Genomic DNA, 15,870 nt, shown 5'->3' with positions numbered 1-15,870 from the left:
AACTGTTCACAGCCGCATGTGCAGAGTGGGGCAGCTCCATGTAGACACCTGTGTACAATACTAAGAGCAGGCATTGCTGTCCCTGACCCTTAGCGCCTTGCAGATGACAACAGTTTTCCTCTTTGACTGTCAACAGAACCATTCGTATCTTGCTATCCTTCCCATACAACGAAGGAAAGCTTTTCAGGTGAAGTCTCAGCAGAGGTTGAAGGAGGAATAGTGTCTCAGGACACACAGCACTTGAACTGGACGACTAAAGCTGTCTACATCTTTGGATGCACCTATTGCTCCATGTGCTAGAGCTGATTGCCAACAAAGAGCAAAACACAGCACGGCAATAACAAGGTGGACAGCATCCAAGGAGAAACACCCAGACCTAACTTTTGGCCTTAATACACATACAAGCATGTGTACACATATGCCCACACGGGGGGGGGGGAGATGCAGAAAGAGAAAGAGAGAGACAGGTGCAAAGGAAATTAAAACAAAAAGACCATCCAATTGGTTAAAAATCATATAAGCCAATTTTTCTTTATTCCTATCTGTCCATCCTGTATCCATCTATGTATTTTCTTTCTGTTTTATTTGTCTGTCTGTCTATTATCTACCTATCTAATCAATCTATCTTATCTAGTCTTTCTATCTACTTAACTTACCTACCCACCCACCTACCTACCTACCTACCTACCTACCTACCTACCTACCTACCTACCTACCTACCTGTTTAGTATACATGCCCCTTGGTGTAGATATGGAGGTCAAAGGACATTTTGTAGGAATTGGCTCTCTCTTTTTACTGTATGGGTCCTGAGGATCAAACTCAGGCTGTCAGACGTGGTGGCAGAGACCTTCTGCCACTGAGCCATCTCCTCTGGCCCTAAGCCAGTTTTTGAGACTGCTTATTTCGGCAGTGTATGCCTGTAATCCCAGAATTTGAGAGGTAGAGACATGAAGATCACTGCTGAGTTCAAAGCCAGGCTGGGGGTAGTGTGTGCATGCATGGCATACCCCACCTCCCCAGTTTACTCGGCTCAGTGGTAGAGTGCTTGCCAAATGTGCAAGAGGCCCAGCCCCTAATTCCCAAAAAGCAACAAAAGAGAGACCAATGGATCCTGTTTCTATTTAGGTAAAAGTCTGAACAGCTTCATCAGGTTGTTTTCTTGAGTACCTCTACATGCCTTACAATTTTAAAAGTTATTTAGCTCCATGCTATTTAATTCCTATGGTGATTTTCAAAGATGGTCTCACATTTATTTTTCTTAACATACAAGAAAATAAGACTTAAAGAGCCTAGCTAATTAGAACACACCAACACATTGTTTTTCTTCTAAGTGTGTTTAAACACTCAGAGACTGAGAGCTTACTGCTGACTGTGTTTCACGTGCATATTTGTAATACAGTTGGTGCACGGCGAAATACACGTCAGAGCACATGGTGGCCTTCTAAGCATTTGACCTTTTCAAAATCAGAGGCAAAGGAAGTCATTTCAGGAGTAAATCTGAGGTCTTCAGATCTTTGGAGATTGAAAGCTTGGGCTGAACCCAGTCTGACTGAAACACAGCACACAGGAACTTGTGTTAAAGTGTGTTGTTTAGCTTATGTGTTTCCTAGAGAATTCTTAGGGTCAAGGAGATTCTGAAGATGATAGGAGGAATGAGGCACTGGCACTGGCCTTGTCAGGGTGCGGTGTGGTGGTGATGTAGTGGTGCTGGTGCTAGTGCTAGTGTGTGTGTGTGTGTGTGTGTGTGTGTGTGTGTGTGTGTGTGTATCTCATCAGCATGAACTGTCCTTTGGGTTTTTAATCTCAGCTGTTCTGAAGGGGGTAAGGTGGAATCTCAGAGTTGTTTTGATTTCCATTTCCATGAAGACTTAGGATGTTGAACATTTCTTTCAGTGCTTCTCAGACATTCGAGATTCCTCAGTTGAGAATTCTCTGTTTAGCTCTGCTACCCCATTTTTTAATTGGGTCATTTGGATTCTTGGTGTTTAACTTCTTGAGTTCTTTATATATCTTGGATATTCACCCTCTGTTGGATACAGGGTTAGGGACGGTCTTTTCCTAATCTGTAGGCTGTCATTTTGTCCTGATGATGGTGTCCTTTGACTTACAGAATCTTTTCAGTTTCATGAGGTCCCATTTATTAATTCTTGACCTTAGTGCCTGAACCATTGGTGTTGTGTTCAGGAAGTGTTTAGGAAGTTGTCTCCTTAGCAACAAGTTCAAGGCTATTCCCTACTTTCTGTTCTATTAGATTAAGTGTGTGTGTCTGCGTGTGTGTGTGTGTGTGTGTGTGTGTGTGTCTGGTTTTATGTTGAAGTCTTTGATCCACTTGGACTTGAGTTTTGTGTGTGGGGGGGGGCTGATAAATATTGATCTATTTGCAGTCTTGTACATGTAGACATCCAGTTAGACCAGCACCATTGGTTGAAGATGCTCTCTTTTTTTCATTGTATGGTTTTGGCTTCTTTGTCAAAACTTAAGTGTCCGTAGGTGTATGGGTTTATTTCTGGGTCTTTGATTCGATTTTACTGATCCACCCGTCTCTTTCTATATTAATACCATGCAGTTTTTATAGGATTTTGTTTGTTTGTTCAGGATTGTTTTAGTCATTCTGGGTTTTTTGTTTTTCCTTATGAAGTTGAGACTTGTTCTTTCAAGATATGTAAAGTGTGTGTGTATGTGTGTGTGTGTGAGTGTGTATCTGTCTCTCTGTGTTGGTACAAATATATACTAACTACTTGAAAGCATGCTTGTCTTACACTTGTTTTTTGAAGAGAAATTTCTGCATTGAGGGAATTTTAAAAGACTTTTTTTACCCTGCTTTTTGTTTGAGGAAAATGTTTTGCTGTTCGGCTGTGAGCTGTTTTCTAGGATGTGCAGGATGTTTCACAATCACCATGGAACAGATTGAGAGCTGCTGTTAGGGGAACTTGGCAAGCAAGTTCTGTGAGTGCTCTTGTTTTCTTTAATATCTGAAAGCATGTTGAAAACTTAAACTTGCTTGACAGCACTGAGGTAGCATTCTGTAGGTTTTTAGTCTCCATCTAGGACTGCAGGGCCTGCTCTAGTGAGAGAACTAGACAAGCTTATTAGCAGAAACACAAGGTTGATGGCATTGGCTCATAACTTACGTGATGAACCATGACTAAGGGAAACTTCGGGGATAGTGTTGAAATGTGAGGAACTGCCCTTGGTTTGATTTGTATTATTGCTGCTAAAATGTTGGCTGAAATTTTGCTTTGAACATATACTCTAGGATTTACCTGTATATAATATTTTTTCCTCTTGAGCTATTAAGAATTCCAGTAAAATTTGAAAAATCTATGAAAGTCAGTTTTTCTCTCTATAGTGAAATAGACTTTTAGAAGCAGATGCTTTAAAAACTGTCTTGATAGACTTTTTATTCCAGGAAATCTTTTTTCTCTAGTCCCCAGGGTTTGTGGCTTGCTTTGTTTCTGTTCCGCAAACAAAATGAAAATTATGTACAAATGCCAAGTAGCAAAAGACCTGTAATATACGCTTAGATTTCTGTCATGCAGAGACTTGCATGAGTAATAGAGTTGACAACTGCAGTTTTGAGTAATCCTTTATATCAGTGGTCCTAGACTCTGCGTGCAAATCGCACTCCATCGGGCTAGTTTATTTATAGGCCCTGGCCGTATCCCCAGATGCTCTGAATTATCTGGTACTTATTTGGTGTTTTAAAATGTTTCTCAGTGCACAGACAAGGTTAAGTAATGCTAGGATTTAGTGAAGTTCTCCTCAGATAACAGGTAGAACTGGGGTGTGGCTCCGTGGTACAGTATCTGCTTAGCATGCGGGATGCCCTGAATTTTATTTTCAGATTTCCAAGGATGAGGCTGGGTTTAACAAGGTAGAAAAGATGATTAATTTAATTATTTAAATGAGGAAAGCTTTTAGACATCATTGGAAGAGAATTTTTCCCTCCTCCCTCCTTCCTCCCTCCCCTCCTCCCTCCTCCTCCTCCTCCCTCCTCCCCCCTCCTCCTCCCTCCCTCCCTTTTTCCCTCCTCCTCCCCTCCTCCCTCCTCCCTCCTCCCTCCCTTCTATAGAAAGTGGCTTATGTAGCATAGACTCGCCTAAAAGTTCTCATAGAAATAAGGATGTCCTTGATTTAAAGGAGTAGCCAGACAAATAGAATTTAGTATTTTTTAAGGCAGACTAGAAAACCGTGCTGTACAGTGATTTGAATAAGAATGACCCCCGTAGGTTCATATATTTGAATGCTTAGTCACCAGGGAGTGACTTGAGAAGGATTAGAAGGATTAGGAGGTGTGGCCTTGTAGGAGTGGGTGTGGTCTTATTAGAGGAAGTGTGTCACTGGAAAACTCCTGCCAGCCCCCTCCGTGTGTGTGTGTGTGTGTGTGTGTGTGTGTGAGAGCGAGCATGTAGCTCTTAGCTATTGCTCCAGTGCCATGAATGCTACCATGCTTCTACCATCATGACAATGGATTAAACCTCTACTATTGTAAACAAGACCCCAAATAAATGCTTTCAGTATGTTTTTTTTTTTTTCAGAGCTGGGGATCGAACCCAGGGCCTTGCGCTTGCTAGGCAAGCGCTTTATCACTGAGCTAAATCCCCAACCCCAAATGTTTTCTTTTATAAGAGCTACCTTGGTTATAGTGTCTCTTCACAGCAATAAAAAAAAATTCCCAAGAGAGGTTGTCACTTTATTTCTTTAAGGGAGCATCAGGAGTATGAATGTAGCTGAAATATAACCCTTGCAATGCTCAAAGACCTGGGTTTGACACCAATACAACAAAAAAGGAATGAATAATAAAAGAAGTTTTATAAAAGAAACTACTGATTTTCTTTAGGTGTTGTAGTCTCATCATTTTATAAATAATTTAAATTTTTATTTATCTTTTGAGTTGGTATTGTCATATGTTGATTCTAAACTGCTGTAGTCAAGTAATACTCTGTCTTAGTCTTCCTGGTATCAGGGACCACAGGGGCATGCTACTGTGCTCAATGTTCTGACCTTTTCTGAAGACTTTTCTAAAGTCAGTCTGGGAAAGGAGTTAGATTTAAACAATGTAGAAAAACATGAGTTGAAATCTGAAGAATAAAGTCTATTAATTTTAAAAGCAGCAGCAAATTTATTTATGTCTGTATTTTATTTTCATAAGGTTTTATTTTATTTTCATAAGGTTTTGGTATTGGGATAGAAGGAATCAGTTTTCAAACAGTAGGTGTAAAGCTAATTTAAATAGAGTTGTGTTAGGGGTAGAATTTGTGTAACTGAACCCCTCTTTATCAATTGAAGTCTTAACCCATGTTACCGAAGAGTAACAGACCTTATCTGGAAACGGTGTCATTGTCCATGTAGTTAGAGTAAATGGAGCAAGTCCAGGCTGTAGAGTGGTTCTTTATAGAAGGGGGAAGCTCAGACCCAGACAAACATGGGAAGGATGTCATGTGAGCATGAAGACAAGCCAAGGAGAGTTGAGCAGCTCTGCAGAGGAACCAGCCATATTCCCACACCTTCACACTGATCACAGACTTTAGAACTGTGAGAAGACATTACTGTTGTTGAAGGCACGCAGTTTTCAGTACTTATTATAGCAGTTCAAACAAATGGTCTCAGATTTTATTTTTACTTACTTTAAAAATCTAAATCTTAGATAATTCAACATGTGAAATTTATATGTTTGCTCAAACCATCTTCTCTTCATGGCCCTGGCTAAACTGAAACTTGGTGTGTAGATCCTGGCCTTACCTTTCAGCAATTCTCCTGTCTCTGTGAGGAATTTTACAGTGTGTAGTTTTGAAGGTTTGGATTCTTGATGACTCATTCTTTAGTCAGTTGCTAGTCAATCCAGAGGAAAGGCAGTTTATCTTGAGTTCAGATCAACAGCTCCCGGAGTGTGCATTTTCTGTCCATATATGGTAATAGGGCCGAACATCCTGAGTTCACCTGAGAGGTGTTATATACTTTTAGGCTTCTTACTTTACTATTTCTATTTTTTGATTTATTTCTATTTTATTTTTTGTGTGTTTGCCTGCATGTACGTCTGTGTAGCACATGTGTGTCTGCCATGGAGGCCAGAAAAGGACATTGGCTTGCTAGGATTATAGTTAAAGATAGGTGTGAGCTCCCGTGTGAATGCTGGACTCAATCTCAGGTCTTCCGGAAGAGCAACCAGTTTTCTTAAGCCATCTTTCCAGCTCCTTGTCTTCCTATGAACATGTGAGTTGTTTATTTCATATGACTTGATAGCACCTTGAAGAAGTGGGAGGTGAACCACTTTGAAATAAGCCCATTAATTTTTTTTAAAAAAATTGAAATTATGATTAAAATTTCAACATTTCTCCCTTCCATTTCCTCTTTCCAAACCCTCCCATTTCCCATCCTGACTCACCTTCAAATTCATTGCCTCTAGTTTTCACTTGTTATTGTATACATCTATGTGTGTGTGTGTGTGTGTGTGTGTGTGTGTGTGTGTGTGTGTGTTCCTAAGTATATATCGCTCAGTCTGTATGATATTACTTGAATATATGTTTTTAGGACCTACCCTTTGGCACTAGGCACCAATTGATGTGCTCTTCCAGTTGTTTATAGTTGTCCCTCCCCTTCTCTGAGAGGGTGGGTCCTACCCCTGAGTATCCCCAGACCCTGGCAGATCAAGTCTCTGCAAGATTAAGCACATCCTCTCCAACTGAGGCCAGGCATCCCTGATGGGGAATGGATTCCACAGTCAGGCTACAGCTTTAGAGACAGCCCTGCCCACTCCAGTTGTTGGGGGACCCACATGGAGACTGAGCTGTACACCTACTTCATAGGTGCTGGGGCCACAGTTCAGCCTGTGGTCTTTGTTGGTGGCTCAGTCTCTGAGAGCTCCCAGAGTTCTGTTGGTCTTCCTGTGGAGTTCCTATCCCCTTCGGGGCCTTCAATTCATCCCACAACAATTCCATGAGAGCCCCTGACCTCCATGCAGTGTTTGGCTGTGGGTATATGTTCATGATTTTAATGAGACACTCAAGGTGCCTTAGCAAAGGAAGACTATAGGCATAAATCAGGAGTGATTCCCCAGAGAAAGTAACAATGCCAAGAAAGTTTATAGCAGACTGATGTAACAGTAATGAATGTAATGTTAAAGCCACACTGTAAATGTAATCATAGCTTTTATTTCCTCAGAGGAAGGGATGAGAAGAGAGTTGTACCCAAGCTATAAGAATACATGGCTCGGACTGAGCCCAGAGTGTTTCTATCTAACTATCCCTAGACCTAGGCCTGGAAGCTTCTAGCTTCTTTACAATCTCATCTTCTGGAAGCCTGGACTTTGCAGGTGTCAGTTTTCAGCCTCTGTCTGCTAACCTAGGCCTAGAGTGTTTTAGCCTCTGAGACTTACTGGTGAATAAATTCACTTCTTCTAGCTCTTTCTGAATTCTTTCTCTCTCAACTCAGCTATTCTGGTCCAAACTCCTCTTCAAGATGACTGATTCAGACTGGCTTCGCTTGGCTTCTGACTGAATTGCTCTGCTGGGAAAGACTGCCTCTGAACTCTGTGAACTGAACTGCTCTGTTCTGAACTGACTTCAACTGCACTCAACTGAACTGCTCCAACCTGAATGAACTGAATTGAATTCCCTCTCCCCACCCTGCTCTTTAAGTTGCTTTTATTTATTGTCTGTTCTCATGAGAGTAGGGTATCCTATCTCTGACTCATTCTGTTAAATCTTCCTCCAATTGTCACTTGTCTGACCCTCAGTTAGATGTCATTGTTCAGATATGTTATTCTACTGAAGGAGGGTCTGACACTGGAACCCACCCCTTGCTCACTTAGGTAGTCCAGCTAGCCAGCTTGCCCACAGGGTTCTTTTCTTTAACTTCCCAACACTGGGATTAGAGGTGCCCCCCAACCTGACATTTATGGGGTTCTGGGGGTCAGAATGCCAGTCCTCATGTTTGTATAGCTAGAGCTTTATCCACGAGCCCCATATACACTTTAAAAGGTATTTAATCTGCAGCTGGTTGAATCCGTGCTATTCCTCCTGGGTTCGTGTGCGTTTTCCTGTGTGCAGCATCATCACTCCTGTCAGTGTTGTCTCGTGGCTCCTACATGCTTTCTTTGCTTACACCAGGGCGCTGCCCCTACATCTCAGGACCAGTGCCTCTCTTCTTTTCCTCTCCACTTTGTTTTCTTTTTGATACAGTCCTGACTGGCCTGGAATTCACTGTGTAAACCAGGCTGGCCTTGAATTCTCATCGACCCACCTACTTCTGTCTTCCAAGTGCTGACTTTAAAGGTGTTCTTCATATTTAATTAAACTTTTGGATCACAGGAAATATTTTCTTTCCTTTTCTGGTGTCTGATTTCCCCCTCCCCCATTGCTGAGCAGAGATGGGGTGGGGGTGGGGGGTTGCTGCTGCTGCTGGTACTCTCTGCCATTGAGCTCTATGTGTAACTTTAGTTTTTTCCTTTCCTGTTCTCTCTCTCTCTTCCTTCCCTCCTCTCCTACATCGTCCTCCTCTCCTGCTTCATCTTGTTTTTGTCTCTGTTTTTGAGACAGGTCTCCTTATGTAGCCCATGCTGACCTGGATCTGTGTAACTCCAGCAGATCTCAAATTTGGGGCCCTCCTGCCTTAGTGCCCTTGTGGGGAGGCCGTGCCAATGCCTCTGGCAGAGTAATGAACCTCATGAATGAAGGAAAACCAGTTAGCCCGTGTTGGTTCAAGTTTCTAGAGGTTGACCCTGAGTTATTTAGTTTTTGACATATTTAAGCACAGTGCAGTTTTGAAAAAAAGTTTCCTCATGACAGTTATCATGATTAACCTTAAGGCATGAGTACATTGAAACTTATTTTTTTCTTTCAAAAGAAAACACATCTTTTACAAAGTACCTATGACCTCTTCAGTAAGAATGGGTTCTATTGGCTGGGTGGTGGTGGCATATGCTAGTCCTTGGGAAACAGAGGCAGGGTTTCCACATACAGCTTGCTCAGTCTGAGTAATATTACTTTGACACTTGTTCTCAGGGCTGACCGTTTGTTACTGGATAGCCAGTTGAAGGATCTTCCCTGGGGAAGTCTTATCTCTCCCACTCTCAACATTCCTTAGTTGCCTGTAGTTCTTTGTGGAGGATTAAGGCCTCATGCTCCTCTGACCATGGGGTGGGGGTGGAGCACAGTAAAGAGAATAGCAGGGCACAAGTGATCTGATGGGGAAAGGGGTTCTAAGGAGGAAGCTGGAGGGAGATAAATACAGAAGGAGAGAGGAGGTAAAATATAGTAAGACTTTCTGAAAAAGTCATAAAGAGCCTTAGTTTGGGTTTTATTGCTATGAAGAGACACCATGACCAAGATTGCTCTTAAAGAGGAAAACATTTAACTGGAGCTGCCTTACAGCTTCAGACGTTTAGTCCATTATCGTCATGGTGGGAAGGATGGCAGTGTGCGGACAGACATGGTGCTAGAGAGCCTAGAGTTCTACATCTTCATCAGAAGGCAGCCAGGAGACTGTCTTCCTTTACTGGGTGGAGCCCACCCCCCCCCCACAGTGACTCACGTTCTCTAGCAAGGACAAACCTCCTAATAAAGCCACTTTCCGTGGGCCAGGCACGTTCAAACCACCACAGGAGGATAAAGTAACAGTGAGAATGTCTGTAAAAGTCATTAGGAATCTTGCTATTATCTACTTTTAAAAACTTACGATACATGTAATTCTTTGTATAACTATACTCATATCATTTAAATGAAACTTTTTTGTAACCCAGGCTGACAGTGCTCTTTCCAAGAGCCACAGATTATCTAACAAAAACCCCAACACCAGTATGAGAAGCCCTCTTTGAGTTGTTGGTCAGGGCTGTCCAAGAGACTCCCAAAACGTTATAAGCTATTGTTGACCTTGGCTGTTCTCTAGAGATAGAAATTATTCCTGAAGACATGCACTTTAGATTACAGACCTCTGAGCTGAAATTGACCTGAACGCCTACTCCCTGAGGACAGGCTTTCCTGGTACTAGAAGGTACCAAAGGAGGGAAGGAGCTAACAGTCCTATCCGACTAGGACACCTATAAGCTACAACAACCAGCATGGTATGATTACCCTAAGGATGCAGTGGTGGCACACATACCTTGGTGGTAACCAATGCCTCTCTTATCAAACTTAAGACCTTCTCAACAAGAGGCAAATTCTGCCTGGTACTGAAAAATTCTTCATAAATTAAAAAAATATTGCATAGGGGTTGGGGATTTAGCCCAGTGGTAGAGCACTTGCCTAGCAAGCACAAGGCCCTGGGTTCGGTCCCCAGCTCCGGAAAAAAAAAAAAAAAAGAAAAAATATTGCATAAGACAAGCTACATGATGTATATATGGATGATTTCTGCCAGGGAACAAAGAAACTGATAACAGTAGTTTTGTCTACTGAGGGTGCTGTGGTAGAAAATAGTGATATTTCACAGGGTGTTCATAAGATCTGTGAATTATGTAGAAAGAATAGTTAGCTATAGACTAGCAGCTACAGTTTTGTAGACTAGAACAAGGAAGATAATAATAACAATATCTAGTTATTTAAAATATATGGTGGGTAGAGAGATGGCTCAGCAGTTAAGAGCACTGACTGCTCTTCCAGAGGTCCTGAGTTCAATTCCCAGCAACCACATAGTGGCTCATAACCATCTGAAATGGGATGCAGTGCCCTCTTTTGGTGTGTGTGAAGACTGTGACAGTGTACTCATGTACACAAAATAAATAAATCTTAAAAAATAAAATAAAATATAGGAGAGCTGGAGAAAGGCTCATTTAGCAAATCCATGAGGACTGAGTTCAGGATACCAGCATCCACGTGAAGAGCCATGTGTAATGGTGCAGGCTTATAGTTCCAACACTGGGGAGACCGATGGCAGGATGCCCTGAGCTCATGGTTAGCTATGCTTGCTGAATCTATAAGCTCCTGGCTAAGTGAGAGACCTCATATTACAAAATAGGTACAAACAATAGAGGAAAACACTCAACACGTACCCAGTCCGTGGATATAACATACATCGTTTCGACACCCAAATGTGGGAGCTAGATAGGTTCAGATAAAACTGTCAAGGTGTTTCTTGTAGTGTTCATGTTCTTGCCAGTCTGTATTCAAATCGCAAGAACTAGGTAGGTTTGCATTGGGAGGAACATTCCGGTTTTATTTGAGTGAGTCACACACATGTGAATTGCAGTTGACTTGGCCTCTCTCGTGGACGTAGCAGGTGACCTTGGGTATGTTCTCAACCCAGTACTTTACCTGTCAATAGATGGGATATGAGCTCTGTTCTTACCTTGCACAAAGTAAGGTGAAATCATGTGAAGATTCACTGAACATTGGGCTCAACCCCTTTAGAAATGGGTTTGGAACTCCTGAGAGAGAAGAGAGGGTAAAGTATTTTAGCACGTCGAATGTTCACGTTGAATGTTCACTAGGTTGTATTCAAGAAAAAGAAAGGGAGGGACCATGAAGTAGCTCAAAAATAAGAGAACTTGCTGCTACTTCTACTGACCAAAGTTCAAACTCTGGGACTTACTTGAAAGGAGAGAACCAAGTCCTGCCTTTGTCTTCTGACTTACAGACACATGGCCTGTTCTGAAAGTCCAATGTTTATATTTTGCTTCGGAAAGTAAATGTTTTCTTTACTTCTTGTGTATGTGTTTATGTGTTTCACAATGTGAATTCTTGAGCCCCTAGTTTCACTTTCAAAACTAGTTTTACAGTTTGAAAAGCCAGTTAGTTCCGGCTTACTTTCCTGAAACTGGAAGAAACATTTTGAAGTAAAACCAAGTATGCTTTAAGATCATTACCTATAAGCTTCATTGCATAGCATTGCTGAAGGTAAGGGTGCTGTGTTTAACACCCAAGGTACGTGTTAACTTTCAGTGAGGAAGTTTTTATGATACAAGTAATATTTGACCTTCCTCTGCAGTTGTGTAAACACTTACTCTGAAACGTCAACACTGTTTAGTATATAGCAAAGGCATAGGTAATTCCAGTGTCGCACACACTCCAGAAGAAAATGTCGCTCTCTGTAAACAGGAACCGTTTCCCACTTTACCAAGATGCATTTATGAGCAAACAAAACAAAATATTGAAATAAGTAGGATATTTACTAAATGAAGCCACTGATCCTAAAATGAACCCTGAACTGATTTCCGTTGTTGGATTAAAGTTCTAATAAGTCCATATAAAAGACACATAATCCAGATATTTTATTCATAAGCCAGATGCCCAGACTGGGCAGATCTGGGGCTATTCTAACTTACTCCCAGCTATGAGGCCCCTTGTTACTTGCTGTTTCTCCTGGCCATGCAGTTATGGTCCATAGCGGCTTCCTCCTCTCCATCCATCCTCTTCTCTCCCCCTCCCTGCCCGGGGACAATCACACCTTGAAACACCAGCTTTAGCTATAGGATACAAGCAGCATAAGGCCGGCCCAGGACAAATTCCTCCTCTGATTTTTTTTCTCTTCTCTTTCCCCTCCCCTGTGATGACCATTAGTGAGATGATTAGGGAATTTGAATCAGATTTGTAGATTAGTGAATACTAGAGCATTCATTTCCTGCTTCTGATATTTTGTCCATATTCATTTGTGATATTTTAAAATATTTGTGATACTTTGTAGAGATATGTATTTAGGAAATAAGCCAATAATTTGGGTTACAAAGGAAGTCTGAGGGTTGGAAAGGTGGCTCAGTAGCTAAGAGCTCTGGCTGTTTTCCAGAGGACCCAGTTCAATTCCCAGCAGCCCATGGCAGCTCCAGCTGTCTGTAGCTCCCACATTTCAGTTTAAGGAGGTCCAGTGCTCTGGCCTCCTGAGAGGCACTGCACTCAAGTGGTACAGACGTACATGACAACAAACACCTGTAACCATAAAAACAGTTATGTCTACTACCTCTTTAAAACAAACCAGAAAAATGTCAGAAGACAACAACAGAAATGCTTATGTTAGAACTAGAGGAGTATGAATCAAGGTTGTATGAAAGTTCTTTGACATAGTTTTACAATTTTTCTAAGTTAGAGATTATTTCAAAATAAGAAATGTAAAGAAAGTCAGGCATGGTGGCTTATACCTGTTATCCCTGCACTTGCGAAACTGAGGCAGAGGAGTGCTGTGAGTTCAAGGCAACTTTGGACTACTTTGTGAGTTCCAGGCTAGCCTGAGCTACATAACACGAAACAAGGCAAAAGAGAAAGGAAGTAGCTGGATTGAGTTTTAGTATGTCGGTGAAAACCTCTTGGGAAAGTATGTCTTCTCAGTGGTAAAGTGAAGTGGCTGGATGAGGGTGAAGTTTTCAGATCTGATACGCATTGTTTCTGGTGTTGCTTTGAGACAGGGTCTACCAGGGGGCTCTGGCTGGGCTGGAACTGAGTGTGTAGATCACACGATTCCTAGACACATGGAGCTGAACAGCCTCTGCCTCCCCAGTGCTGGCATTAAAGGCATGCGCCACCACACCTACCTAAAATATTGTAATTTTATAAACAGGCATCAGTAGGAAAAATTTATAACCTTAATACAGTCACCCTAAAGAGGACAGTAATAGAAAATGAAAGTTAATTGCACGTGAGTCAAAGGCTGTTAAAATCAAGGCTTCCTTGCCAAGTGTAACTACACTGGGATTTTCTATTGTGCAGGAAACTTTAGTAAGAGCTTATTTAATTCTATATCCATTGTATCTCACTTCCTGGCTCATGCTTTGACATAATTTTAAAACTTAATTTTTTAATGTCATGTCATTTTAAAATGTGCTTTTAGAATTAACCAGTGAAAACTCGGTTATTAAGATGAAGAATCAGACATGGTGGGCACATGGTGGATAATCTCAGCACTTAATAAATGTGAGCAGGAGGGCTGGAGAGATGTCTCAGAGGTTAAGAGCACTGACTGCTCTTCCAGATGTCCTGAGTTCAATTCCCAGCAACCACATGGTGGCTCACAACCATCTGTCATGGATCTGATGCCCTCTTCTGGTGTGTCTGAAGACAGCTACAGTGTACTCATACATAAAATAAATACATAATTCTTAAAAAAAATATATATATATATATACACACACATACATACATACACATAGGCAGCATGAGCAGGAGCGTCAGGAGTTCACGACCATCTGCTGGCAAACAGCAAGCAGGGTGGCTATGATACACAAGACCCTGTCTCTTACAAATGAGGCAAAGTTAACATTTCAGTGTTAGAAGTTCATAGTCCTCACACCACAAAACTATGGTTAAAAAGTAAGTGGTGGAACAGGTATGGTGGGATATGCTTATGTTCCTAGAATTCAGGGGGTGAGTTTGAGATCAGCTTGGCCTACATGGAGAGGGGCTGTCTCAAAAGGCTAAGACACACACATCACACACACACACACACACACACACACACACACACACACACACACACACACACACAATCATATGAGGACTAAATCAGGTTGGGTATAAATCAGTGGTTGTGGTTGAGTTTTTTTCCTAGCTTGCATTAGGTCCTGGGTGTAGTCCCCATTTAATAAAACATGAACAAATAAGTACTAAGAGGGTCAAGTGTTCTTTGAAAAAGTACAATGGTTTTTGCTTGTATCCAACCAGAGCAGAACTTTTCTCTTTCCTGTCCCTCATCTAGCTTGGTGATCCTGCCATATTTCCTGCTGTCATTGTGGAACATGTTCCTGGTGCTGATATTCTCAATGGTTATGCCGGGCTAGCCTGTGTGGAAGAACCCAATGACATGATTACTGAGAGCTCTCTGGATGTTGCTGAAGAAGAAATCATAGAGGACGACGATGACGACATCACCCTTACAGGTGTGTGTGTGTGTGTGTGTGTGTGTGTGTGTGTGTGTGTGTGTGTGTGTGTGTCTCTCAGGGTCTGGGCCAGGGGTTTCTAGGTGCTTGGCCTTTTATCCAAGTATTTGAAAATATGGGCTCACACAGATTTGGAAAGGTACAGTAAGTTTATTCATAGCCAAGCAGTGATAGAGATTACAGAGGGATAGCCTATCAAGATGACTGTGAGTCACGGCATGAGATCATTCAAGGACCCCAGGATAAAACCTAGGGAGAAGAAGGGGCTGGGTACTAAAGGGCATAGCTCGTGGGCTTCTATAATTGATAGATTAGGTATATAATTATTTTTCTAGGATGCATTCCCTATAGCATGACTCACTTGGTTTTGATTGTATGCACGTCCAGTTACACGTAGTCAGAAGCTGATAAATAGAGCTTTCTCTGACAGCTCTGGTAGCTTGCCTTGCTGTGCACGTCCCTGAACCCAGTTTGGGGTGCATATGCCTTCTATTGCTTATACTTGCATGTGCTTGAAACACACTCGACTGCAGTCTTCTCCCCATTGTTAGGAAGTAGGGAATTGATGTTATGGTTAAGAGATGTGCAGCCTGGTGTAGGTCAGGAGGGGTTCTGGGGTTCCTAAATGTATTGTTTGGAGAAGGGTAGGGAGTGCATAGTATGTGCGAGTAAGGAAATTAGGCAGGTAAGTATGATTACCATGGAGAGAGATGCTTGGCCCCAAACTGAGTAGAGGTCCTAGGTTCTAAACCGTCTCTGCCTGCCTGTCTCCTTTCCACCATGATACTGGTGCAGTACAGTTTTACACAGTGCTCTGTGCCCAGAGCTTTTAGACAGAGGAGCCCTAACTTGTCCTGGGCTAACTTTATTACCCGCAGAAGCTACAGCCTATGGGACAATAAATAAATAAATAAATAAATAAATAAATAAATAAATAAATAAATAAAAAAAAATAAAAGCCCTGACACGCCCTGCCATCTCACCTCTCTACACTGCTTTCCTGATCCCCTCCTCTTCCTCCCTGACTTGATTGAAACGAGGACTTGATTCAGAGTCAAGTCTTCATAAGCTACCC

At 41.9% G+C, this 15,870-nt stretch overlaps 1 protein-coding gene across 2 annotated transcripts in view; it reads left to right on the top strand.

The window, feature by feature from the left end:
- Elf1 (E74 like ETS transcription factor 1) overlaps positions 1–15,870 on the top strand; it is a 96,892-nt gene that overhangs the window by 61,288 nt on the left and 19,734 nt on the right. The window contains exon 3 of one of the 2 annotated variants that reach the window (XM_032917950.1): positions 14,615–14,795. In XM_032917950.1, coding sequence (XP_032773841.1) covers positions 14,615–14,795 — 181 coding nt within the window. Of the gene's footprint in view, positions 1–14,578; positions 14,796–15,870 lie in introns of those variants that run through there. The other variant, XM_032917947.1, reaches the window with a different exon arrangement.

Source organism: Rattus rattus, chromosome 12, assembly GCF_011064425.1.
Source record: "Rattus rattus isolate New Zealand chromosome 12, Rrattus_CSIRO_v1, whole genome shotgun sequence".
In the NCBI taxonomy this organism is placed as follows: domain Eukaryota; kingdom Metazoa; phylum Chordata; class Mammalia; order Rodentia; family Muridae; genus Rattus; species Rattus rattus.
The sequence above is the reverse complement of the archived record's forward strand: the minus strand, read 5'-3'. Positions and strand labels throughout refer to the sequence as shown.